At 45.8% G+C, this 25562-nt stretch overlaps 1 protein-coding gene across 1 annotated transcript in view; it reads left to right on the forward strand.

Annotated features, from left to right (window-relative positions):
- The first annotated feature begins 1282 nt into the window (after positions 1-1282).
- Positions 1283-25562, forward strand: part of SPRED2 (sprouty related EVH1 domain containing 2) — a 58889-nt gene continuing 34609 nt past the window's right edge. Inside the window, exon 1 of the mRNA XM_079298124.1 lies at positions 1283-1615. Within this exon, the coding sequence (XP_079154250.1) occupies positions 1569-1615 (47 nt within the window). The 5' untranslated portion in view covers positions 1283-1568. The remainder of the gene's footprint in view (positions 1616-25562) is intronic.

The following is a 25562-nucleotide window of genomic DNA, read 5'->3' on the forward strand; positions in this document are numbered from 1 at the left end:
CACACTAATTCTGAATGTGGCTCTAAGAGGCAGTTTGAGCTCTTGTAGAGGGCAAGGTGGGTTGGCAAGGACACAAGAGTGGTGAGAAAACAGCACCTGAACCGTGGGACATGCTGCTATGGGGGCAACATTGGCTCCCTGGGCTTCTACTGACCAGCTGCCAGACCACTCACTGGGCATCACAGCACGAAAACACCTCCTATGGGTCTCATCAGCCACGGTGAGGAGCTGCACAGCGCCAGGCTGCCCTGGACCGAACCAAACCAGGCTGAGAGAAGTCAGATTGAGGTGAGCCAAGATGTGCAGAGACGGGCAAGTTGATGAAGGGATTGGAGCACAAGTCTCATGAGGAGTGGCTGAGGGAGCTGGGGTTGTTCAGCCTGAGAAAAGGAGGCTCGGGGGTGACCTTATCACTGTCTACAACTACCTGAAAGGAGCGTGTGGCCAGGTTTGGGGTTGGCCTCTTCTCCAACTCAACCAGTGACAGGACAAGAGGACACACTTACGCTGCACCAGGAGAGGTTAAGGTTGGACATCAGATGGAATTTGTTCACAGAAGGGGTGGTTTGACATCGGAATGGACTGTCCAGGGATGTGGTGGAGTGACCGTCCCTGGAGGTGGTGAAGGCAAGACTGGATGTGGCACTCAGTGCCATGGTCTGACTGACACGGTGCTTGGCCACAGGTTGGACTCGATTATCTCAGAGGTCTTTTCCAACCTAATCGATTCTGTGATATTTTCGAGCGCGGCCTGGCAGGGCTGAGCCAGGTATCGCTGGATCCGGCTGCGCAGGGCTGAGCGAGCACGGGTGAGGCTGAGCCCGGCGAGCCGGGCCGGGCCGGGCCGGGCCGAAGGGCACCAGCCGCAGCCGGGCGGGCCCCGCCGCTCCGGCCCGGCCGAGCGCAGCGCCGGGCGGGGCGCGGGGGCTGCGGCGCGGGGGGCGGCGCCAGCGGGCGGAGGCGAACGCGGCGGGACCGCACCCCGGGCGCTGCGCTGCGCCGCGGGGGCTCGGGGGGCCGGGCCGGGGCGGCGCCACTGCCGGCCGCGTCTCCTCCTTCCCCGCCGCCAGCGCTGCGGCTCCCTCCCTTCTCCCTTCCCTCCTCCCGCCTGGGTCCGGCGCTGCCCTGCCCGCTCCCGGCGGCCGCGGCAGCGCCGCCGCTTCCTGCCGGGGCTCCCCGCTCCCTCCCTCCCTGCCCGCTCCGCCGCCCCTCGCGGCGCCCCGCCATGGCGTGATCGCGGCCATGGGGCTGGCCCGGCGCCGCCGCCTGCCCCCGGGCGCTGCGCCGCTCCCCCGGGCCCGGACCCCGCGCCGCCGCCGCCGCCGCCGCGCCCCGCCGCGCCCCCGCGGCGCGCTGACCGCCGCCTCTCCTCCTCCTCCGCCCCCGGCCGCCGCCGCCCGGCGACGAGCGCGGCCGTAGTCCCCCCTTCTTCCCCCCCGCCGCCGCCCGCGCTCCCGCGCCGTCGGGCCCGGCGCGGCCGCCAGCCCCGGCCCGCCGCGGCGCGGCCTCCCTCGCCATGTGAAGCTCGGGAAGATGCGGAGGCGCAGCCCGGCCGCCCGCGGCGAGGGATGAGCCTAGACGGGGAGAAGATGACCGAGGAAGCCTACCCTGACGAGTGAGCGGGGCCGGGGGCGGCGGGCGGGCGAGGGGCACGGAACAGGGGGCAGTCTTTGTTGCCCCGGCGGGAACCGGTGCGGGTCGCTCATCCGCATACCCCGTGCACGGAGGGACGGACGGACCGGCCGCGGGCGGACAGAGGGACGCGGACACGCGCGTTCGTGTGCGCGCCGCCCGCCCGCGCATCCGCCATTTCGCGCTCCCCCCGGGCCGCGCTCATTTGCATACGGCCCTTTCATTCATAAAAACCCCCGGGAGGGCGGCGCGGCCCCGCCGGGGTGCGGGGCCCCGGGGCTCGGCAGGGAGGGGGCGCAGCCCCGCGCCGCCGCCGTTCCCCGCCCCGGCCGAGGGGCTCGGGGCGCCCGGCGGGGGCGGTCGGAGGCGGAAGCGGCGGGGAAGGGAGGGGGGAGCGGTGCGCGCCCCCGCCCGGCAGCCCCGGGCCCGGGGGGGTCGGGAAGCGGGGCCGGGGGGGACACACGACGTCGTGGATCCCCGCCCCGGCCGCCGCCGTTTTGTGAATAGGAGGGCGGCCGCCGCCGCCGTCACATGACGCCGCATTCATAAACCCGGTCACCGGCGGCCTCCCCATTCACCGGCCCCCCCCCGCCGCCCACCCCCGCTCCGCAGCCCTCCCGCCGCCCCCCCCGCTAATGAACCCCCCGAGAGGCCGCGCCGAGGCTTTCAAAATGCCCGATGGTGCCCTTTTCCCTTTTTTAATGCTTTCTTCCCCAAAATAAAACCTGAAGCTACTGCAGCGGAATGGCAGGAAGGGCTCTTTCACGCCGTACTGGCCCAAGGGCCGTTCCTGGCTATCTCCTTCGGGGTTTTGACAGTCAAGAGGAATGACTCACTGGCGTGCAGAACTGGGCTGGTGCCAAGCGCCATAGGATGTACCGTGCTTTAAAACGACTCCTTGCAGGGCTTATAAAACAGCGTCAAAATTGTGCAACTTTTTGGCTCGGTTTTGAGGTCCGAAAAAATAATAATTGGTGGCATGTGCCACGCTTACACCTTCGTCGTGAGAAACTTATTTTAGGGGGATTTACTGGAGAAATATGGGTGGTGAAGGAAATGGCTTCTGGTCCCAACGTGTGTGTGTTGAGAAGAATTGTTATTTTGGCAGCTCTTAATGAAGAGACTATAAATACGTATTTATATGTAGCTTCTAAAATCGTGGTTAAATTGAAGTTGGTAAGGTTCTTGCAACAAAAAACTCCAAAGCAAACAAACACCAAAAAAATACCAAAAAATTAGTAGTTACATCCAGGTTGCCATTACCTAACCAGCTGGAAAATCATGGCCAACTCATTTCCAATAAAAACCCGATTTTTCATTTGTTCGTTTGGCTGGTTTTTTTAACTTTGTAAATTGGACAAGAGGGAGAGAATTGGGTCCCTGTCTCTGGGTTGGAAAACGCAGGGGCAGACCTAACCCAATTCAGTGGACAAAAATCTGATGTTCACCAGCCTTCATCTTGAGGCAAATATTGCTCCAAACGTGGTTTTATGCAGGGCTCAGTGCAGAGGTGAGTGTTGGTGTAAAACACCAAGCACTTGGCTCTGATGGTTAGCTGGGTTTGGTTTTTTTCCTTAACTGCAGGCTGCAGTTTGATTTGGAGTGAATTCTTCCATGTGCTGCTGCACTGCCATGCTGTCAGAGGTTTCAGCTAGTGGTTTTCGTGTGTATGGAAGCTCTTGGGTGATGCCACCTCTCCTGGGGTCACCTGTCAAGCCAGTGGCACTGCTTTGGTCCCTTGGAGGTGGGGAATGCTGGTGGCCACAGTGAGCTGGTACCCGACCAGCAGGGTCCCTGAAAGCTTTTTGGTTGGGGTCTGGTTGTGTTGGCTTTCAGGGTCAGTGAAGCCTTGTGGTCCTTTCCTCAGTGCCCATCCCAAGTGGCTCTCCTGGTGGCCGTGGTTGGGCTTGTTAGAGTTAGGGCAGGCAAGGTGTTTTAGGTAAGCCATGGTTTCCTCTGTGAGCTCCTCGCTTCCAGCCTTGCATTGATCGATAGCATTGCTGAAGTCGGTGACTCATGGGTTGTTTTTTCATTTCAGTGGTGGGTGAAATGATTTGATTTTTTCTTTCCCTCCAATATATATGGTGTTAAAAGAAATAAGGACAGTCTTTCCTGATAAGTTTTCTCAAGCTGTCAGAACAATGGTAGTATAGCGCGCTATTTGCCCTAGATATCTGGCTTTAATTTGCATAGCTATTCTTGTTTCACTGAGTGCACTGTGAGCAAATGTTAACAGCCAGATTACAGAAAAAGGACCACTGTCAGGATGCCTTTTATAATAACCCACTTCAAGTAAATAACAAGGGTTCCCCCCCCCTCTTTTTTTTTTTTTTTTTTTTGCCTTTTTTATTAGTTTCTCGAGAACAGTTCAATTAGACTTCGAGTTTTGAGGTAATTTACTAAACCGTGAAGGGAAACAAATGGCTTAGGATGGCTGGAAACTCATCGGTCCTTTCAGAACTACACCATTTCGGATCAATGCTTAGAGGTCAATTTGTTATTGCCAAGCGAACGCCTCTTTCTGCATCTCACCTTTATTTCTGCTTCCCCCCCTGCCCCGCGCTGCCTCGCACTGTCAGGGTGGGGGCAGAATGGTGTGCCAGGTAATAAATCAGAGCCTAAGCGGTGGGGGGATTTTGGGCAGCGCTGAAAGCAGAGGGTGGGCGACCCTCTCCGAAACCATCCTGGACGGGCTGCCCGTGGCTTTTCCGCCTGTGAGGAGAATGGAGCTGAACCCTTACAGTGATTCTGTTGTGCCCGGAGGCTGCCTCCTGCTCGTTCCGATGCATGGCTCCAAGAAAGTCACAGGAAGTAATTAAATGGAAAAGGTCAGAGAACGAGGAAGTGTTGGTCCGCAGCCTTTCGCTGCTCGGGACGGGGCCGCGATGCCCCGGCCGGGCTGAGTGCCGGGAGTGTCCCCGCGCTCTGACGCTCGCCTGATTTATTCCTGCGAGCCGGCAGCGCTCCTGCCAAGTGTTCGCAAGCGGGACTGGTCCCCTGGAGCTTTTTAACGAGCTGGATTAAGTGGCATATGTATAGGGTTGCTGTGGTGTGTCCGGGACGGCAAAATGTGGTGTGGTCGCGCTCATGTATTTTTCCAGTCTAAGGAAAGAAAATTATACTTAGCTTGCTCTTGCTGGTTCTTTTGCTGGTTTCAAAAAATCTCACTCCCTCCACCAGCAGACAACAGTGATGTTTGCTCTGAGTACTGAGTCCATCAGTATTGTAGTTTGCCCTTTGTGCTGAAAAAAGTTACTTTCCCTTCCTTCATTTTCACTACATTTTTCCCCATTCTGATGATTTTTCTGTAGGTATCAAAGGCAGCTCATTCAGCTAAATTATTTTGCTGCAAGTTTCAGCCAGGGAGGAAGGCATGGGACACACTGTGTGTTATGACATTATCGCTTGCAAATAGGACAGGAAATGAAGGATTGCCAAAATATAACTGTTTATTTCTTGGCCTGAAAACATGCCTGTTTAAAATATGACATGTAAGTAGCTGCTTTGTTCAGTCTCTGGGAGAAGTTGTTGTTTATAAGAGAATAATAGATCTGTCAGATGAAGAAAAGGGGGAAAGAATGAAGGGATTTGCCCTTTCTACTCTTTCTACTTCTGTTTTGGAAATGGCTTGAAAAGAAGTTGTAGGTGGAAGATGTATGGAGAGGGTGCTTGGTCAGACGACTGGAAGGGAGACATGGGAAGTGGGTTGCCACAAGCAGAAGAGAGCTGGATTTTTAATTTCTCAGCACATTAGACCATGCCATGACCCCATGCAGCCCATGGATAACCCAGATGCAGCACTAAAAAGGAGAAACCCAACCAACCAGCCTTTGGGCAAGAAAGTGAGGTTTTTTGGTGCACCTCCTGTCCTTGAAGAGTGCAGTGGGATGGTGTTTGAGTGCAGCACAGATGCTGCACCAGCAATGGAATCATCTTTGACCTGTTTTTGCAGCCTGTTTTTTATCTCACTGAGGCACACCCTGGAGCGTGGGTTAAAAGGTAGGTTTTATCTACCTGTTTAATTAAATCCTGAGGCTGCAAACAAAAGTGCGTTGTGTGGCAAGGCTTGCTCTTAACATGGGCTTGGTTTGCTGTTAGCCAGATTTAAACCACAAAATTGTTTCCTGTCGGCCACCAAATTGCAGGGAGATTATGGTAGTTGTCCTTCTTCTTTGGACCAGGCTGGAAAATAGGAGCTCAGGAATGAGACACAATTAACCATTGGCTTCAATCCCTCTTTTTTCTCTCTTACACGCTCTAGCATGCTTGAGGAATGGATAAATTCAATTTCCTTCCCTCCACTAGAATGGACATAGGAACTGGTCCCTACAACAATCATTGAAAAAGATGGCTTTTTGGTTTTTCCCTCTTTTTTAACAGCATAAGGTGATCTTTCTTCACAGCAAGAGCTGTGCAGGGGTGGAGAGGGCACAGAGATCAGTGAAACTAAAAGTACAGCTCTGGAGACTTTGTTTTTGATGTATGCCCTGTTTGCTAAGTGGAGCATTTGATTTTTGGGGGACTTAGGCTTCTAAGGCAGTGTAGAATTTAAAAAAGAAGTAAAAATAGAAAAGGTCAGTTGACTAAAAAAGGCACAGATAGACTGTGGAGTTGATTGACAGGAGATAGGCACTGCAGCAGGTCCCCATTTCTGTAGACTCCCAAAAGAAAGCAAGAAGCTGTTGGCACATAAATCCCAGCACTGGAAAAGGGAGGTCTGCTCCAAGCAGAGCAGGGCAGCATCTCCCAGCATCTTGCTTGCACTGGCCATTTCTTTCCACTTTGGCCAGGGGTAAACTCAGATGATGGTTTCTAATGATTTCTTTTCTCTTTTTTTTTTTTTTTTGTTTCTTTTCTTACCTATTGGTTTTCTGCCAAGATCTTCTGAGTTTTCTTTCCTTCCCGTTTCTCTACCCACGTCCACCCCCTTTCCTTGTCAAATTTCCTTTAATCATTTATTTTTCTGGTGCTTGCTCAGTGCTGTAAACCTGACCCTCTCAAGCTGCAGAGAAATGCAGCTGGGCTGTGCTGGCTGCCTTCTCTCTGTGTCTGACCTTCACCTTGGGTTCTTGCATCAGCTCTTGGGAGCAGAAGCTGGTTTTGCCCATGTGGTTTCTCAGGATTTGATTCCTTGCAAGGGGAGGAAAACCATCTGCTGGCTCCTACTACTGGATGAATGGAGGCCATGGGGCTGCAGGATGCAGATGGGATGAGGGACAAGCCCTGCTGATGCAGCAGGAATAGCAAAGCAATGCACTACTACTGCACTTCTGTCCACCAGCACAGCACTTCTGGGAGGTTTATTACCATTAGTCTTGGTACCCACAAATGCTCCCAACCTCTTTTTTTCTGCTCCAGCTTGATGTCAGACAAGTGTTGTGTGGGCTGGTGGACATATCTCAAAGTCCAGGAGGATGTCTTTGCTCCATCTCATTTTCTATCTCCATTTCATTTTCTCCACACTCTTGAGGGTATTCTTTTGTTTCTTGCCTGTTTTATTTCTGTAGTTTCATGTGTCACACTTGTCTGGAAGCAGGACTTCTACAATTCCTGCTGCAGCCAAACCCTTGTGGCAGTACTTTCTCCTGACATCAGGGGAAGGTAACCCCGATAACATTTAGCTAGTGTCACCAGTGGAGTAAAACACTGTTTACCCCATGCAGTAGAAGTAGATGCTTCACCTTAAAGTGAAGTGTTTTATCAAAAGCACTGTTACAAAATCTGCTTTCAAGGCTGTTGGATGCCCTTCTACCAACAGTCAGCAGGTTCTACCTATTGCATGGGTCTAAAGTGAGTTTTAACTCAAATTAGTGTTTTTGTCTCTAGCCTGCTTGTTCTTACAGTCTTTGAATAATTTCATTCTTTGACTTTTTTTGCTTGCAACTTGCTCTTCAAGGATTATGTTTTGGGGATTTGTTGTATTCCCCCCCACCCCTTTGTTCTCAACTCCTAGGTGTATTCAAAGGGGAGATCTTGGGTTTTTCAGCTGAGTACTGCCGATGGCCATTCCAGCTAGGAAGGAAGCTTCTTGCTGGCAAGTGTAGAAAGGAGGGTTTATGGGACTTTCTAACAATAGAAGTTGATTGCCCCATCTGTGGTGTTTCTAGAAGTGGGATTGCAGAGGTGCCCGAAGTGCTTGGACTTTGACAGCAGTGTCTGGCAAGGAGAAAAGCATTCCATGACCTGAGGACAGCAGGGTGATGAAGCTTTTTCCTTGATAGCTAGAGCTTTTTGTCTGAGGTACTACAGAAACGAGGAAAATGCCAGCCAGAATTAGTGTCTTCAGGGAACTACTTGAAGGATAAATGGCTTTCAGAAGTAACATTAGGACTCGTTACCTGTGTTCATCTCTCCCTAGGAACAAAAGTGTTTGTATCTTGTTGAGAGTAACCACTTCCCCCTCTTTTTTAGTAGTTGGTCACTGTTCCACCTCTGCTGCTGCTCTTTGCCAGACTGGTGCTGATGGCACTGGGAGATGTGTTGTAAAACCTGATAGTGTTTTTTGATCCTGTGTATGGGAAACACATCTTCCAGCTTGTAGGGACCTGCGCTGCCGTGCAAGGACAGGAGCATGTTCTGCACGTGCACTCAAGTCCTGAGGAGGTCTGGAAACACTTAGGTTGTTGTTTTTTTTAACTGCATTATACATACATCCTGTTTGGATAGTCCCACTACTTTTTTTCTTGCTAGCTAGGAGTGGCCGATTTCCTACTGTACATAAAATACAGAACATCGCTTACCTGTTTGAGTAGTTGAGAGCAAGACTAGTTTCCATTGCAATACTTGAAATACACTGAAGGCATTCTGTACAGCAGTCAGAATTTCAAAACACTGTGGGAAATCACAAAGCTTCTTCCCTAAGCACTGGAGCCTGTTGCAGCACCACAGTTCACCTACCAGCTCCTTGTTAGTCCTCCTCTCACCTGCAGAAAGACATTTCTTAAATTATGTGGTTTTATAGGAATTAAGTCCATGTTTAGGATTAGTTGATGCCACTAGCAGCAATTAGTGTCCGAGCTAAAGCACACCTGTGTAATTTACCTTTTTCGTTTGAGTCTCTAGACCATTTATGCTTTTTGTTTATTTATTCCCACACTGGTGGTGGAGAGCATTTTTCTGGGGGACATACATGAGGTGAAAACAAGTCTCCTTTCGGTCTGTTTTTCTCCATTTAAATATTGGCAGCATTTCTTTTTCTGCAGCTGTAATGACTCCTAACCCATAGCCCCTTGACCAGTCCCTGTTTCAAGGGGGATGCTGCCCCAAAAGATACCCATCATGTTTGCCTCCTTCACTAAAAGCAGACAGCTCAGCTTACCTCCACTTGCTGCATTTCTTTGCTGGCATGTCCAAACACTCCCACCTGGGCTTCCAAGTGCTTGGAAGGCATGCTGGCTGTTTACCTGGTTTTACAAGTGGAAAGGTATGCCCTGGAGCTGAGAGAAGGTTGCTAACTAATGCTTCAAGTTGCAGCACAAAGGGAAGCGTGTTCTTTTCCTCAAGTTGAGACAGAATGGGGTGAGGGGCGGGTGAATAGCTGGGACCATGCCTTGGTAGCAGTCGGCGTTCTGAGCACTCGTCATTGCATCCATCTTGGTAAAACCTTGAGGGCTGTGAAGGGTAAAAGTATCCAGGTTCTCATACTGGACAGCCATTTCTCTTGTTTTCCAGTGATTCAAGGGATGCCATAAAAGAGCTGCTGGAAGGCATCAGCAGAACTGGCGAGTACAGTTGGCTGCTGCTGTGGGGATCTGGCTCTGGGGCTGCAATTATTTACAAACTGTCTTGTTCTTTAAAATTATGTAGAGATCTTGAAGTGTTACTGGGTGAATTTAAAGCAAGCTCAGAGGTATATGGATGTGTAGATTAGGTTTTTTTCCTATTACTTACTTTTGTTTCATTTATTTGTGTGATTACTGTGACACTTGGATCTTTGCATCTCCATCTTTCTTCTGTACTGTGTGGATTAGAGTTTGAGGTCAGAAGTCCAATGGTTCAGTGGGGTAATTAATGCCTAATTTTGCATTAGATGCTTCATGCATCTAATGGTCTTGATGAAGTTGAGGCATTCACCATTCTCTGCTGGCAGGTTGGCTGTGAAAGAGCTGCATGGGAAAGAAGGTTGCTGAAGGTGGGGACCAGACCTAGACCTGCCTTCTCCAATTTTCTCCATAATTTCAACAATGCAGCCACCTTAAATGATCGCATTTCCTAAAAACAAAGGTGTCTGATTTCTCAGTGCTGATTTATTTTTATAGTTTTTATTTTTGTTTTTGAAGTTGTATTAAAAGCCCTGTTTGCCTTGATGGCAATAAAGGGGTGGGATACAGGCACCTCTTAGATCTCAGTGTAAATCTCTGTATTTCATGAGCTTGTTGTGCTCCATGAATTTAAAGTGTGTGCATGTTTATAAATTACAGAAAAGCCACTGATACTTCAGTGGTGGGCTTTTTTATTTTAAATAGTGGTGAAATTACAACAAACTTTATCACTGGAGATTTATAATGCTGCCAACATCATTCATCCATGACTGAAACTTGGCATGGGAGGTGTTAAGTTGGTTGCAGCCTGTAATTGCTTTACATGTTGTTTCTGTATGTATGCTATTTGGTGGCTGTAAAGATGAAAAGGGTTAGGAAATGGTATAGAGTTTTGTAAAATAGTAATTCTCATACTTGAATTGCTTGAATGACCTTGCATTTTTAAAAAGACACTTGGTGTTTAGTTGAACTAGAAGCAAAAGAGAGTGCAGAGCTTGTTTTGTGTGTTTAAAAGCAAGAAAAAAAGGCTGCAGTACAATTAAGCCATTAGAGCTGCTTAAGGGAAAAATTGCCTTCTTTCTTTTCTGTGCAAGTATTTGGCATTTTGTTATAGTAGTACTTCATAAGTGTATTGAAAGGCTGGAAAATTACTAAGCAGTGCTGGAGATGAGCTTCTGCTTGTTATTTGAAGGAAGTGAAATGCAGAGTTAACCAGATTGGTTAAAAAATAAATAAAATGAAAAAATTAAAAGGGTATTGATAGGAGAGGGGCAGGCTGGTGTGAAGAGGGAACTGGAGGCACACAGAGAGCAGGATCTCACAAATGCAGTCAGGAAGTTCTAGAAATACCCTTTTATAAACACTGCATCCTACAGGAAGAACCTTAAAGTCCAAATAAACCTTTTCCCCTTGTGCATATGTATACATAAACTCCACTGATTTGGAAGATCTTATCAGGTCAGTGATTTGCCTTTTTACAGTGGTTCCTAAAACAAGTTATATGATGAATGTCAACTTTTTTTTTTTTTTTTTTTTTTTTTCTGTTTATCAAGTTTGTTTGTGCTTTTGTCAGTTACTAAAGTTTTTGTCTCCCTTACCCAGAAGTCCTAAACCTTCCAAGGTCAGTCTGTCTGGATAAGTGACCATTTTTGGTTAGTATCCTTACAAATGCAGAGTTGTGTGGATGGGCAGTCAGGAGGAAGGTGAGGGATTTTATCTGTTTGGCTTGATGTGACATGGGGGAGGATGATCTTCCCCCACCTCAAAGTTAGGAGTTGTAGGAGTGTGGTATGTGTAGAAATGCTTAGCAGACAGCAGATAAATGGGAGACAGAAATAGGCTTATTTTGATGCCTTGGATTGAACTTCCCAAGAGTTTGTGCATCCTGGGATTGCCATGGCTGTCTTGCATGGTGCTGGGCTGGACAATGTTAAAATATGTGTGCTTGCCTTAGTGTGGTGTTTTTACCCAACTTCTCTCCTCTCCTTGCACATCAAAATTCTTGCTTCTCTCATAGGTTTTTTACTGTGTCCTAGGAATAATGGTGCCCAGGGGCCAGGATTTAGCCAGGGTCTTCCAGTTTTTGGGTGTGGAGATAGTGGTTGGTGTGCCAGTGATCTCAGTTGTGCTGATCCTCCCCCAGTGAGCAGTTGAGGAGCCCTTTAAAATCACAACCTATGAATGAAAAAAATTACAGCTTAAAGTCTGCCACTAACCATTCATTTGGTTTGGTTCTGCATGTGTGCCTTTAAACAAGAGTCCTGAAATAAATTTCCAGTGCATGCAGTTAAGCCCCCTCTTCATTCAAAATCCCCATAATCAGAAAAATGTTTGTTCCCTAGAGTTAGTAGCCACATGGACTATTGTAAAAATGGTGGTCCTGAAGATCCATAAATTGAAACAAAAAAAGCCTTCATCTGATGCAGTTTTATCTTGGTTTGACTATAGAGCACTGAAATTCTGCGTAGTTCTTCTACATTAGTGTACTCTGTATTTTTTAATTCAGGAAAGCTCTGGTTGAACTGTAAACTGGATTAATTAGTTGATAAAATTTGGTGTTCTATCCAAAAGTCATGAAGTAATACATCCAGCAGCTTTGTTGCTGGTGGGGTGTTTTGGTGTTGGTTTTTTTTTTTTTTCCTCCTTCCTTTTACTATATCCCTAAGGAAGCGTGGGCTGACTTTATCAGAGTATTGGTGGAATAGCTTCCCCAACCTTTCATAAGGTCAAATAAAAAAATAAACAGCCCTTCTTATGGGAAGGAAGGGATGGGGAAAGAAGGGTGTTTGTGTACACTTTCCCATTCAAGAGAAATTCCCATTCAAGAGAAAATATATAAACTTCTGGAGTCAGTGCTGCGTATCTCGTGCCATTACAGGAGTGGAGAGTTGGAAGCCTAATTTGCTTTCTCAGTGCTGACTTAAAACCAAAGGGGAATAGCAGTGAGCAGGAGAGCACTTTGCCGCTTTGGGTTTGCCTCTGTTGGCCAAATGCACTCCACATTGTGCAGTGATTGAAGCAGTAAAATCACAGAGTGATTTTGCTAATTTGTTCTCTTTGAGTTGTGAATGTAACTAAGGTTTTTGTATTGGTTTGGGGTTGGGTAATACAGAGGACAAAATACATCCTTTTTTCCAGCACTTAAGTGTTGAGATTTTAAAAGGCATACCTTTTGTGCAAATTTCATATAAAGAAAAAAAAAGCAATTAAATATTTTTAGACTGTTTCCCTCTTTGGCTTGCTCTCGGCTGCAGGAATGGGAGGAATAATTTCTTATAAGAGCATTTACCTGGTTTTGTGGTTCTACATGAGTCTGGTACCCTCCAGAACTTGGTCAACTGTGAGTAGTGCTTGCTTCTGCATGTTTTAAGAAGGAAAAAATATCTCTGATTTCTGGGTATGAATGGTAGAGGTGGGACTGAAAATGAGCATCCCTGGTTGGATATTCTTCAGATCATCATTCACCTTGAGTCACAAGTAGTGAGTCCTGGCTATACCTGCTCATGGTGTGGGTGTTTGAAACAGCTGTGTGGTGTCTTTGCCCAGTATAAAGAAACCCCTGCCTTATAGGAGCCAGAGTTGGAAAACTCAACTGCTTTGCAAGAGGTGTCTGGATCTGCTGTCTCTGACCAGTTATCTATGGAACAGTTAGACACAATATGCAAGATAAGCTATTTGTTGTGAATAATGCTGTAAAGAATTCAGTAGTGGGTTCCAGGGAGCTAGCTGAAAGGTACTGCTGCTTGTTGCAGAGAGCATGCCTGCATTTGGAAGGGGCTGTCTCTTGAAATGGTGAACATTAACTCTCCTTCAGCTGAGAACCGAGCATCAAAGGCAGATCCTTTACATCCTCTCTCATCTATATAAAAGTGACTCTCCAAATCTTAGCATGCATTAAAAAATACTTGGTAGGTAGCTACTAATGTTACTTCTGAGTGTGGTTAGCACTAGATTTATTTAACAGTGGATACTGAAGTAAACATCTCTGTGTGTAATGAGAGCAGTGGGGAGAGAAGGCAAGAACGGAATGGCAGAGAAATTTATCTTAATTGGTGATGGAACAGGAGAAAAAATGAAATTTTAATTAATTAATTTCAGCTCATGGTTTTATTAACTGCCATGATGTGAATTTGGGCCAGTTGGATCACCCTTTGCTAGAGTGGGCACAAGGAGGTGGTGAATACTTCTTACATCAGTAGAAGTGAATCTTCTTTGTGTCTGTAGATGGTCTCGTCCAGTGTTGGACAGTGAGAGTCTTCCTTGGCATTGAGGGATGCAGTCATTACCAGATACAGAGCACCTAGCTATTTCCTTACCTGTTAAGCCTTATCATATCTTATGTTCTGGATTTTGCACTCTTTTAAACTCTTATTTCCTTAGGTGGATAAAATAAATGTTGAGCCCCTTTATTTCCACATGTGACTTCTGTCAGCAAGAAACTTCTGCTGCTCCCTGAACTTCTGAGTAAAGCCAGCTCCTCAGGACAGAAAAGGGAAACTCCTTGAGAGCACTCTCCAGCTTCTAAATGCCCCACATAAAAGCACATTTGTACATTTTGTTATGAAGGAATTCCTGCCTGTACCCAGCCCTAAGTAAATAGCCAGGGAGAGGCAGCTGAAGCAGGATGGATAGTGGTGGTTGGAGAGCAGGGAGGCGAGGCGTGGAAGTCTGCAGTGCAAAGCAAACAGTGAAGGGAAACTGCTGTGTTTTACAAAATTGGTGTTGGGTTGGGACAGAACTGTCTGATGCCTAAACCTCTCCTAAAGGTCTCATGCAGCAAGCACAGAAAATGCAGAATAGCTTGTTGATTTTTTTTTTTTTTTTTTATCCATAGGTAAATTTTCATGTTATGTCATGCATTTCAAGACACTTGAAAATTATAAGTATTGATTGATGAAAGGAGTAACCCCTTTGAGGTGTTTTGCTGATTTGATGTTTTGCTTCAAATTCTGGACAGCAGAAAACTTAGAACGTTTATAGTCTTTTTCTCAAGAAAAAGACTTTTTTTCTCAAAGGTATATTATATAAGGTCCAGGGCAGTCCTACCTGTAAATTGCCAGAACTGTCCTTAGAGCTCCCTAGGTTAGTGAGATGTCAGAAAACCAAGGAGGGTTTTCCTTGGATGGCTTCACTGGGATTGTCCTTGGCTGAGTTCCTGTTTCAGGCATTTCTTGCTGTATAATTCATAAAGGGGATTTAGAAACTCCCTTGCCACCAATGGGAAATCTTTGAATCCCAGAAGAAACGTGCAACTGGAAAGAGGGCAATGTGTGGCTTGTTGGAAGGTGCTGTTTTACAGGGAACATGAAGGAGTTTCTTCAGTTAATTAAATAAAGAAAAGTTGAAAGGTTTGTACTTGTTTACAGCTTTTATATGTTCTTGCTATTTTACTTACTCAGAAAACTAGGCCTTAAATATGGGAGAAAGAAATACCTAAAAGGTTAAAATGCAGCCCCTGTACATTTATTTTACTTTGAAAAATTTTGAATGCAGAAACTTCTTTTGCAGCACTGTGACTTTGTCATTTCATGAGATTAGGATATTAAATATACTAACCTCTTCTGTGCTTAAAAAAGATACTTGCTTCTGTATGTGGTAACTTCCCCTTTGCAGGATAAGCCTTACTTTTGTCCAGAGTGCCTTGTTGGCATCTCCAAGGCTTGTGCAGGCCGTCCCCCCACATTGCATAGCTTGGTACTCTTGGCTTGTGTTGTCCCTTTAGTTTTGTGAGCACTTTTTGACACTCAGTGCTCCTCTGCCTTATGGGTCATATTTGTATACTAGTCAGTTCATGTCATGGAGCAGGGTTGTGGCAGAGTGGATTTTTATTTTTTGTTTGTTTCTTTAACTAGGCAGTGTGCTGCCTCTGTTCTTCCTTTTGGCTAAAATTAAACCTTCTCCCCACCCCACGCTGCTCTCCCACCCTTGGACTTCTATTACACAAGGCATGAGAGACATGCAGAACAGACCATAGGTTGGCATGAAGTTTCAATTAAATATTATGTTTTTTTAGCTAGGGATATGATCTAATTAAACTTGAAGAACATGCTTGCCCCAGGTGAATAGAAAGCTTGCCCAAACAAGCATTGTGGCACCATGCAAAAATTACTCCCTATCAAAGGAAAAGCTTATTTTTATCCCTACAAACCTAAATGGGATGTAGCACCTTCAGCAGCCCATGGGTGCAGGTTAAAGTTGATAAAACCTGCTATCTGGAGACAGAGTGAGCACCTCTGGGCTCACCAAAGCCCTCTGTGCCCATTCCACAGCAGCATTTCAGGAAAGCAAGTGGGGAGCCTCTTGGAGCTTTCAATGCCACATGCTTGGCAGGGGAAGTCCCAGGCGCTATCCAGGAGTGAGATTTTTGAAATAGTGCCTGTACCATCCTCCATACTGTCAACAGCTGGTCATTGGAGGCATGATGGGTGTCTGGGGTCCCTGGCACCAGGGCTCAGCCTTTCCCATCGCTGTCATGGTTGGCGGGAGAGTCCGGGGTCAGTGCCGTGAAGATTTTTGAAGCTGCTTGAATATTGTTGTTGTTGCGATTTTATTTCTCAAGTCATTGGCATGCCAAGTACTGATGAACCTCAAATGCTGATGGATACATGGATAAGGCAAAAAGTGCCCCATGCAGCCAGGACTGTGCAAAGTGAAGAACCATGAGATGTCCCAGAACAAAAGTCCAACGCTTTCAGCATCATCTGGCTTACAACTGTCCTGGACACTGTGTCCTGTCACCAGAGCTGCCAGCTCAGTTGGATGACAACCATTTTGTTGTTCTTTGCTGTTACTTCGTTCTGGTTTTATATGCTTTGAAGAAAAGGACTTGAAGAGGCAGTCTGTGACTTCTGAAAGTTTCTCTTGGGTATTGGCAGAGTATGGAGCAAAACACTGTTGTATTTTGCTAGTTGGCTCTCTGCTGATGGTCTGCCTCAATGGCAGGTGTCAAAGTTCAGTCCTTCTGTGGAAGCATTGCACAGGGTTTTTTGTTGTTGGCTCATTCCTTCATCCGAAGCAAAGAATGGGTGAAGTCAGGATATCTGGGTGTCATTTCAGAGTTGACTTTTCTGGGTGACACATCAGGGTGGAAAGCACAGGAAACCTTAGTAAGCACTGTATATGGGTATAGCTCCCTACCACCACCTCAGGTATTTAATTAGCCATGAACTTCAACAGTATTTCTGATAATGATTTCCTAGAAGCTGGTGTTCATGGACTCCATCTTTCATTGTTATTATTATTATTCCAGTTTCTTCTTGTAACTGATGTGAGTTGTTGAATTTCCAATACCAGTACTGAACAGGAGAAGCTACAAAGTGGTGTAGAACGTTTGGTCCCATAAAACCCTGGTACACAAGCACACATGGGGCAGACAAGCCCATAAGGCAGCAAAGGTAAAAACTGGTCTATTGAATTTGCAGTAGTTGAACAGGATTTGAATGTAAGTAATCATGTGGAAAGGAGAGGTGAATTGGAAAAAGGCAGGTACCCACTGATGACCATACTGTTACTGGCAGTCACTGCTGTTCTTGATACAAAGGCACAAGGCATGTGCCTTGATGTAGTGTGTGTCAGACAAATAGCAACTGCTTAATATTTGATCCAGTATAGAGAAACTTACATATTTGTGTGCAATAATCGTACAGATGCCATCTGCATCATTATTACAGTTGTGGTAGAGGTCAAATCCAAGTGGAAAGCAGGGGGCTGATGGTGTTGCACTTGGATTTTCTTAATGTGGGTCATTTTCCCCCGATAGTTGACCAACATCCACTAACATGGAAATTTTATTGTATTTCCTGAACAGTGAAGGCCGTTTTCAAAGGGATGACTTTCAGTAGACAAAAATAATTCAACTATAAATGGTACTGAAGAGTGAAGTGATGAGGACATATTAGGAGCATAAATATTTAAACCTTTTTTTTCAGGTTAAGTTAAACTTCTTTTCTGCATTGATGACTTTTTGTGCTCTGGGAATTCTGCAGACAGATTTGAATTCAGCTCTTAGGCTGGCATTGAGTGCATGTGCATGGCATTGGTTGCAGTTGGAATTACTAAATTTCTTGCAGGCTTTTGCAAAAAAAAGGTGGAGAAGTTGTTTCAAAAAGACCCTGAATGAAGACAAATTGATGGAGGGGTCCTTGTCTCCTACTATCCCCATCTCCTTTAACAGCAGAAGACCCCTGGACAGTGCTGTGCCTCAGCCTGACTCACTTAAGGAAGATAAGTTATATATGATGTAATAGGAGTCTCAGGGCTCCTTCTGATGCTGCCATGAACAAACACAAGATGTTTCTGGGAGAAGCAAAGTTTGGTGCCTCCAGAGTGATGGGGTCTATTCAGCTTTGGTGACTTGTGATGGTCTGAAAAGAACTGTGCCACCAGGTTGTTGCAGAAGTGATGCTTGGCCCTAACACATTCCCGCTCCATCCTTGTAATTCACAGTGGTGATGGTTATATTTTCATTTGGACAAAAACTTAAGGCAGGAAAGTCCAGAACAACTTTTCTGTTTGTGGCAAAGCCCTTCATGTCCAGCAAGTACTACCTTAATAATGTTACAGTGAATATACCAATACATATCTGATACATATCTGGAGGGAACACCTAGTCCTGTGTCTGTGGGGGAAATGCAACATCAAAATAACTTGATTATTGGTGTCAGCTACAGAGTATTGTCCATGCATCAATTAATTATGGCTTTAGATGAGGTGCAAACTGAACAGCCGTGTTGGTTAGGGAAACAGCAGATCTGTAATGTGCAGAATGGTCTCCCCATCTGACAGCTCTGGGGACCTGGGTGAGGAAACTCGCTGCAACTGCTTTTGTATAGAGAATAGTATGACCTGCAGATGGGGGCTTTTGCTGGTATCTTAAGCTTTAGAAAAACAAATATTCCCTCAAAATAACATAAAAAAAATAAACTTCCACTTCTTCCTGTTTTTATACTTCGCTTGTTTCCTCAGTGTCATGGTTTTGTCTCCAGTACTGTAGATTGTTAATCTTCAGAGGATCAGGACCTTCATAGAAGTATTTCCTGGACATGTTTATCTGTCTTTTTAACAAATTAGTATCTGCTTGTTCTCATCTGAATTTTCCTGCAAATAATAGGAAACTCCCTCAGTAATAAGGTTTTTTGCTAGAAAAAATACCTAGATGAATCACTGCCAAGGGTTAAAGTACCTTTTTTATGACTTTGTTGATGGCATCCTTTAGGACATCTGCAAGTAGCACCAAATTCTAGATGTCACTGTGCTTGTTTTAGTTTTGGCAAAGCATTGTTTCAGCTAAACTTCATTTACTTGGTTGTGAATGCATCTGGAGGACTCCTGTCTGAGTGTTAGCTGGAATTCCAGAAGAGGGATGCTGCTACATCCTAGTCTTTCTCTTGGGACAGCCACAGACTTCCACCTAATCCTTTAGCAAGGTAAGTATTGGCCATTAGTCAAGAGGGAAATGCCTGTTTTCCACATCCAGATGTTGCATTGCTTTGTTATAATTTTGGATGGAAACAATCTTTTCAGCTGCTACACTACTAACTTCTGTTACTGTTAGCTAACCTCAACACAGTTTGCGAGTATGTGCGTTAAATGTGTAAATATATTCCTCCTAAAAAGAGTGTGTGTTGGATGGGGACTTAATTCCCAAGTCCTCACTGGACTCATTGCAGCCCAAGCACATCTGGACAGGGTGAAGACAGGAGGAATGTGATTTCTCGCCTCTCAAAATTGATGGTATGCATCACCCATGCATTTACAAGGGAGAGCAGTGGATTTGGATGAGTAAGTGACTTTCCCCCTCAGCTTTCTATTTCGAAAGGAGCTGTCATCATCTGACTCCATCACTGGGTCCGCTGGAGCTGGGCCCGTAAGTCAGAGCTCCCTCTGGCACTGCCTCGGGTTTCCATGGCAGAATGCACTGGGTTGTGTTGATATCCACAGCATCTTCTCAGCACTGACCTGGTCGCTCCCAGGGCTGTCCCCGTGCTGGAGGCAGCACAGGTTGGGCAGCAGCTTCCTCATGGTGCTAGCATTAATGAAAGGGCATCCCTGGACAAAGGGGTAGCTTGTGGACCTTTGCCCACCTTGCAGATTAAGCCTGGAAATATCCCTTAATCACATTCAGAGAGGCATGGGGGAGTTTTCGTTGGGTCCAGACATCTTGTCAACTTCTGATTTCCCATTGTGGTGCAAACTGTTTAGCAAAGCCTGTACTCATCTTGCTGTTTTCTCTGAATATTAATTTCTAGTGGAAAAGAAGGCCTTGCAGGGCAGTTCTGATGCATCGCTCTTCTGCTGCTGTCTTGTCTGGGAGCCAAAACATCCCAGTGAAGTGCTGGGCATAGAGTTGCCCTCCCTTTGCACAAACACAGCAAAAACCCGTTTTCAGACCAAGGCTCTTGCTCCAAGGTGTTAGTGGACACAGTGGCAGAGACAGATAAATCCTCAAGTCAGACTTGTAGCTGGATGAAACTTCCTTGAGGAAAAAAAAAACAAGTTTGTAGGTAGAGCATTAAAAGGTAAGCATGTACCTTTTGTCCTTGGAGTTAAAACCCTAGTTAAATCTGAGTTTAAGGGGAGAGGAAAAAAAATGAAGCCATTTTGGATTGAGATAAACACTTGTGGTTTCATTATCATCTGCTGAACATGCGTAGAGTGGCTGTCACACAGCTTGAGACATAGAAAAACCTCTGTGAAGTTAGGAAAAAATCAGGGTATATCTTCTTCCTCCCTTTAGATACTTTAATAATTTATTTTAAATGGGCAGTATATGGTATAGATGAGGCTTTGCCCAAACACAAAAGGTAGATGCTTTCTTCCCACAGACCTTCTGCAAGGAGATAATGTTGCTTCTCTTTAGGGTACATTTTTTGGTGCTTTTAAACGGTGCTCTGGCCATTTAGATTAATAGATTTGCAAAAGCTGTTAGGTTTTTTTGTTCTGATGTTGTGGTACTTCCCAGTGTATCCAGAAGATTTGAGATGGGAACTGCCAGCTTATAGTGAGTGTACCAAAAACCCTGATGGGTATGGTACAGGATGAGAGGCAGCTTCACTGTCTCTCCTGCTAAAAGAAAAGACCATGGGAGTCTTTGATCTCCTTCATGTACACTAGGGGACTCCAGCTGTCCCTATACTGAACCTTTTTGGAAGGAATTGGTGTGAGAGCATGAGTATGCAGTGTGTTGAACAGCTCATCCTTACCTGCCAGAATGAGAAAATAGGATGACCCCAAGATGATTGCCCTGATTGATTTCTCTCTGCTGTGTGCAAACAAAATCCCTCTTGCCAGGGACACATTCAGCGGGTGGTTGGTACCACTGTATCTTTCAGCATTTAAAAGATTCTGCCTGTTCAAGCAGAGCACAGGAAATACAAGCCATTAAATGCATGTGACAGTGTTGTGACCAGGCGAAGGACAGTGGTAGGGAGAGGCACAGGCACACACACACTGCCAGCATCTTGAGGAAACGCTTGTTTGTTTGTCCTTTTTCCAAAGCCCTTCGGCTGTGCAGGGGAAGCGACGGCAGAGATGTAAACAGGAAAGCTGGCTGCAGGGAGAACAAAGTAGGGTTTAGGAGGAGATGCACACAGTTGGCCAGAGGAAACCGAAGGTACTGGTGAGAAATATCTGCCTGCTATAGGATTTAAATAACAAAATCAGTAAGCTAAGAGATAGTATCTTAGAACCATAGAGTGGTTTGGGTTGAAAGGCACCTTAGAACCCAGCTTGCTCCATATCCCCTGCCATGGGCAGGGGACATCTCCCAGAAGACCAAATTGGTGAAAGCCCTGTTCAACCTGACCTTGAATGTTTCAGTAATAAGGCATCCACAGCTTCTCTGGGCAACCTGTGCCAGTGCCTTACCACCCTCTGAATAAAGAATTTATTTTTAGTATTTAACCTGAACCTGCCTTCTTTCATGGTAAAGCCATTCCCTCTTGTCCTACCACTGCATGCCCTTATAAAAATAGTTAATGCTGGATGTCCTGATCCAAGGCATGCCTGGTGACACTTGTAGTACCCTTTGCAAGAGGGGAATCCTGCCTTCTGTTTTTTCTGTGCTCTGAAGAGGCAGATTGTGAGCATCACTGTCATAAATGAGCAGTAAAATAATTGCCACATTACTAAAAATGAAAGTGGAATCATAAGCGTTAACCATCTTCCTTCAAGTCTATAAAATAGTAGCTTGTTCCCAAGAGCACTAAAATGAAGAGCTGGACAAGGTACATTTTAAGGGCAAGATAATGTTTTACTCACACTGACAGAGAAGCAGCGTGATCCTGAAAACTTCAGCTGGTTAGTTCAAGTCTCTGGCAAAACAGGGAACTGGCTGACAGGAAGCAAAGCCAGCATCAGATTGGAGTATGACGCTGGAGCTGGTCAGCACAGTTTTACAGGAGTTTTCACTGATTTTAGGAATGTGGATGGATGAAGGTTATCCTGGTGTCTGCCTCTTGGTCTGCAGGTGGTTTTACCATGGAATATTGAGGTATGGCATGGTGCTTTCCAGTAAATAATGCCAGCCCTCAGAGAGCAGTAAAGGTGATTTGAAATCTAGAGGGAATAAACTGGAGAAGACACAGAATGATATATCTGGTTTAGGATGTGCATAATTAGTCCAAGAGCACTCACATAGTAAAAAAAAATTATCCTAAAGAAAGTGAAGATGCAGTGGTTAAAAGACTAAAACTTAAGTACCTCTACGTTGAGCTAAGTATTAAAGTGCAAAATAAAAAGGGAGGAGCAAGGCCTTGGTTTTTCAGTAGCTTGTTTTTTAAACCAGTTTCCTATCAAGAAAAGAAAGTTTGCAGTGTGCCCTGTGATGACTGAGGCCATGTCACACAAATAAGGCAAAGTACAGGGTTAGATTTCCTGGAGTATATTACAGCTGTTTGTCCAGGTATCAATTAGGAGCCATGGAGGAAGGGTTTAATTAGAAGAAAAGCACATGAGGCTTTTCCAGTGTGGAGGAGCTCAGTGCATGTCATTTGTGTAACCTCTTTTCTGGTCATGGATGTTTATTTGGAGTCGAGTAAGACGCTCTTGGCGCTTTCCTTTGATCTGTCTGCAGGAAAATGAAATCCATATGGCATCCACCCAGATCCTGGCTGGAAATACCCATCTATGTTGGGGTCATTTTTTGTTGTCATGCATATGTACTTTCATCTATGAGAATGACATTCAGAATAGGGAAAACATGGTATTGATATGTAGGGAGGAGCATTTCAGTGCTCCTGGAATGTTCAGCAGCCTAAAGCGTATCATAAAACGTCTGAGGTCCTTCCTAAGAATCTACTTTTCTGCCCTTTTTCCTATTTTTGCCACACTTCCTGCTCTTCCCTACAACACAGCTTAATGAACCTGGTGTTCAAGAAAGCTTTGTGGACAACAGGGGCAGCACAAGTGCAGTGGGTGTCTCTCAAGTGCTGGACATGAAACTACACTGACCATGTCTCTGAAGTCTTTTGTCAGGGCTTGTTGTTTGTTTGGAGGTCATTTAATTGACTGGGGGTTTTTTGTTTGTTTGTTTGTTCTATTTTGAGTTTTGTTTTGTTCGTGGGTTTTTTGGGGTTTTTTTATTTAAACAAAAATGGAGAAAAGTGACTTCCTTTACCTCTTACAAGGCGCATCAAGCTGTGTTCAGGCAATAATTGCTGTGGTTAATCTTGAATGCTGCACTTAAGGTAGGTTGCCTAGTGTTCCCAGAGGGTGAGGCTTAACAAGTCTGATATTCCTGAAATGGGCCTGGATCTGCAGATACTCAGACATCTCACACTGCACTGGAATTGTGTGCTGAGACATCTTTGTGCCCAGTTCACAGCTGCCAGAGCCTGGTCCCAGCTACTCTGTTAATGTTTCGCCACAGAAGTTCAGCCCGTTGACATGACTGCTGTTAGCAAGGTGACTGAATTTCATTCTCCTCACCATAAGTACTCCAGCAGCTGCAGTGAAAATGGGATCTTCTTGCTCCAGCCACTGTCTCAGCTCTTTGAACTATCCTTGAAGTTGGCTGGCAGGCAGCAAAACACAGATCCACCACTTTGCTGGCACTCCAGGTGCAGTGTTTACCTTGGGTTTCTTACAGCAGAGCCCTGTAGCAGCATGAATTTTTCTGGGAAATGGGGAAAATGTTCATACGTTGCCACAGCCACTCCACACAGTCCATGCTAGGAATTGCAAGAAAACTTGGAAGGGTATTTCACTATAGCACTGAGCTAGTAGGTTTGAATGTGCAATCTACTGGACTGGGCAGTATTTAAGGGGAAAAATAATAATTATTTTAATAATAATTTTTAAGAGGGCAGCAGCATTGCCAGTTTGGAGCTGAGGTTTGTTAGCTTAGCCTTAAGGTTAAAGAACATGTGCAAAGGTGAGAAGCCAGCCAGTGAGTAATTCGGCTAATGCTGATCCGGTGACTTGATACATTCTTCCCTTTGAAGAAAACCCTTGGGAGCAGGGCTTGAAGCCAGCTGAATGAGTTGGTGGTTCATCTTGACTGATGCAACCACTTCTGGATGTAGACATAGGGCAAGGGCATTATTTCCATCCCTATGGACTGAGCATGCTGTAACATTTGTAACAGAGAGCATTTTCACACACAGTGTTTGTCCCCACCTGCTCCTGACCCTGGGCAGAACAGCAGCTTTGCAGAGATTACCCAGGTGGTGGCTCAACCCAGCCCCATGAGCTGAGAGCTGTGCCACAGCAGCTGTGAGATTGTGGAACCTGTACAGTACAGTGTGATGGCTTTTCTATGTCATTTGTTATACTGGAACTGTTTGTTGATGTTGCTTATCTGTAAGAACCTTCCGATGGTCCCAGGCTTCTCTGTGCGCTGAGCCTTGAGATTTTAGGAACCAGTGGCAGGATGGTCTGCAGACCAGTAGAAAGGCAAGAAAACAGGAAAGCTGTGGGGAGATGTAACTACTCAAGATGTTGTTTCACAAACATGATTACAACAGCTTATTCAAGGATAGTTTTGTCTTGCAGAGGGAGGCTAATTTCATCTTCCCCCATCCCTTGGGGGAAAAGCTTTAGAAACTGGACTTGCAGCAAAAAGTGCCAGGAAGCTTTCTTGAATTTTCTTGGCTGACATTGTTTTGGGCTTGAGTGCTGAATTCTTTCTGGAGACAGATGAGGATTGTGCTATAAGCATATGAAGTTAAAAGCAATGTTGCTGCAGAGCTTGTAGAGGTAAGTGAGGTGGCAGTTTCTGGCACATCTGGATAGGATGAGATGTGGACTGGGGGTGTGCAATTAAAATCTAAAAAAACCCCACCTACTATTTTTAATTACTTGCATAGCATGGTACTCTGACTAATGAGCTAACCCATTGATTGCAAATGCACTTCTGTCAACACAGACTATCCTTTGGCCGTTAAACTAGAGATCTTTTTATGTTGTATATTGTAATTCAGTAAATGCAGCTGTCCGTTGATACCACTGTAACAAACTTTGCATGCTTCCTGTTGTCTTCATCATGGCTTTGGACTGTAGCTTGATTCCATTGTCATTACAAAATCCAGCCAAGCTGCAAATAGGTGCCTGCAGCTGCACCTGCACATGTGCTTGCTGCGTGCTGGAGAAAAGCGGGGGACAAATGTCAGTATGTCATAAAATCAAAATGCTTTGGATGGAAAGGGACCTTTAAAGGCCATCTAGTCCAGCCCCTTCTCATGTCCCAGCATCCTCCATGCAGCCTGGTGTCTGCTCACTGAAGCTGGGTTCAAGCCTCATTGGCCCTTAGCTCAGCATTTCCATGGTCCAAGCATGGAGTTTTCAGGAGCACTTGTGATTTTAGGTTGTCTGTGTCTATAAAGTGGGGATACAGCTTTGCTCTGAAGGATGCTTGCAGGCAGCATCACCTCAGTTGCCATTCTCCACTTCGGGGAAAAAGGGATTTTTGTCCCAAATCAGGGTTAAAACCTTTTGGATTTAAGGCAGACAGAAGCAGCTGAGCCTGGAAACACTTCGCTTTCTTCTCCCCTCCTGCCTAATCATCAGCATGGATTAGTTCAGAAACTGGGCAGGTATTTCTAGAAGCTGTTTTCAGAGCCCCACTATCACAGTTGTTATTCTTGTTATTGGTACTGAGGAATTTCTACTTTAATGAAGAGTGTGTTAGGGGTCGTCGTAGAACTTATGGGGACACCCTGGCTGAGCGAGGGG

Source organism: Erithacus rubecula (genome assembly GCF_903797595.1).
Source record: "Erithacus rubecula genome assembly, chromosome: 2".
Lineage (NCBI taxonomy): Eukaryota > Metazoa > Chordata > Aves > Passeriformes > Muscicapidae > Erithacus > Erithacus rubecula.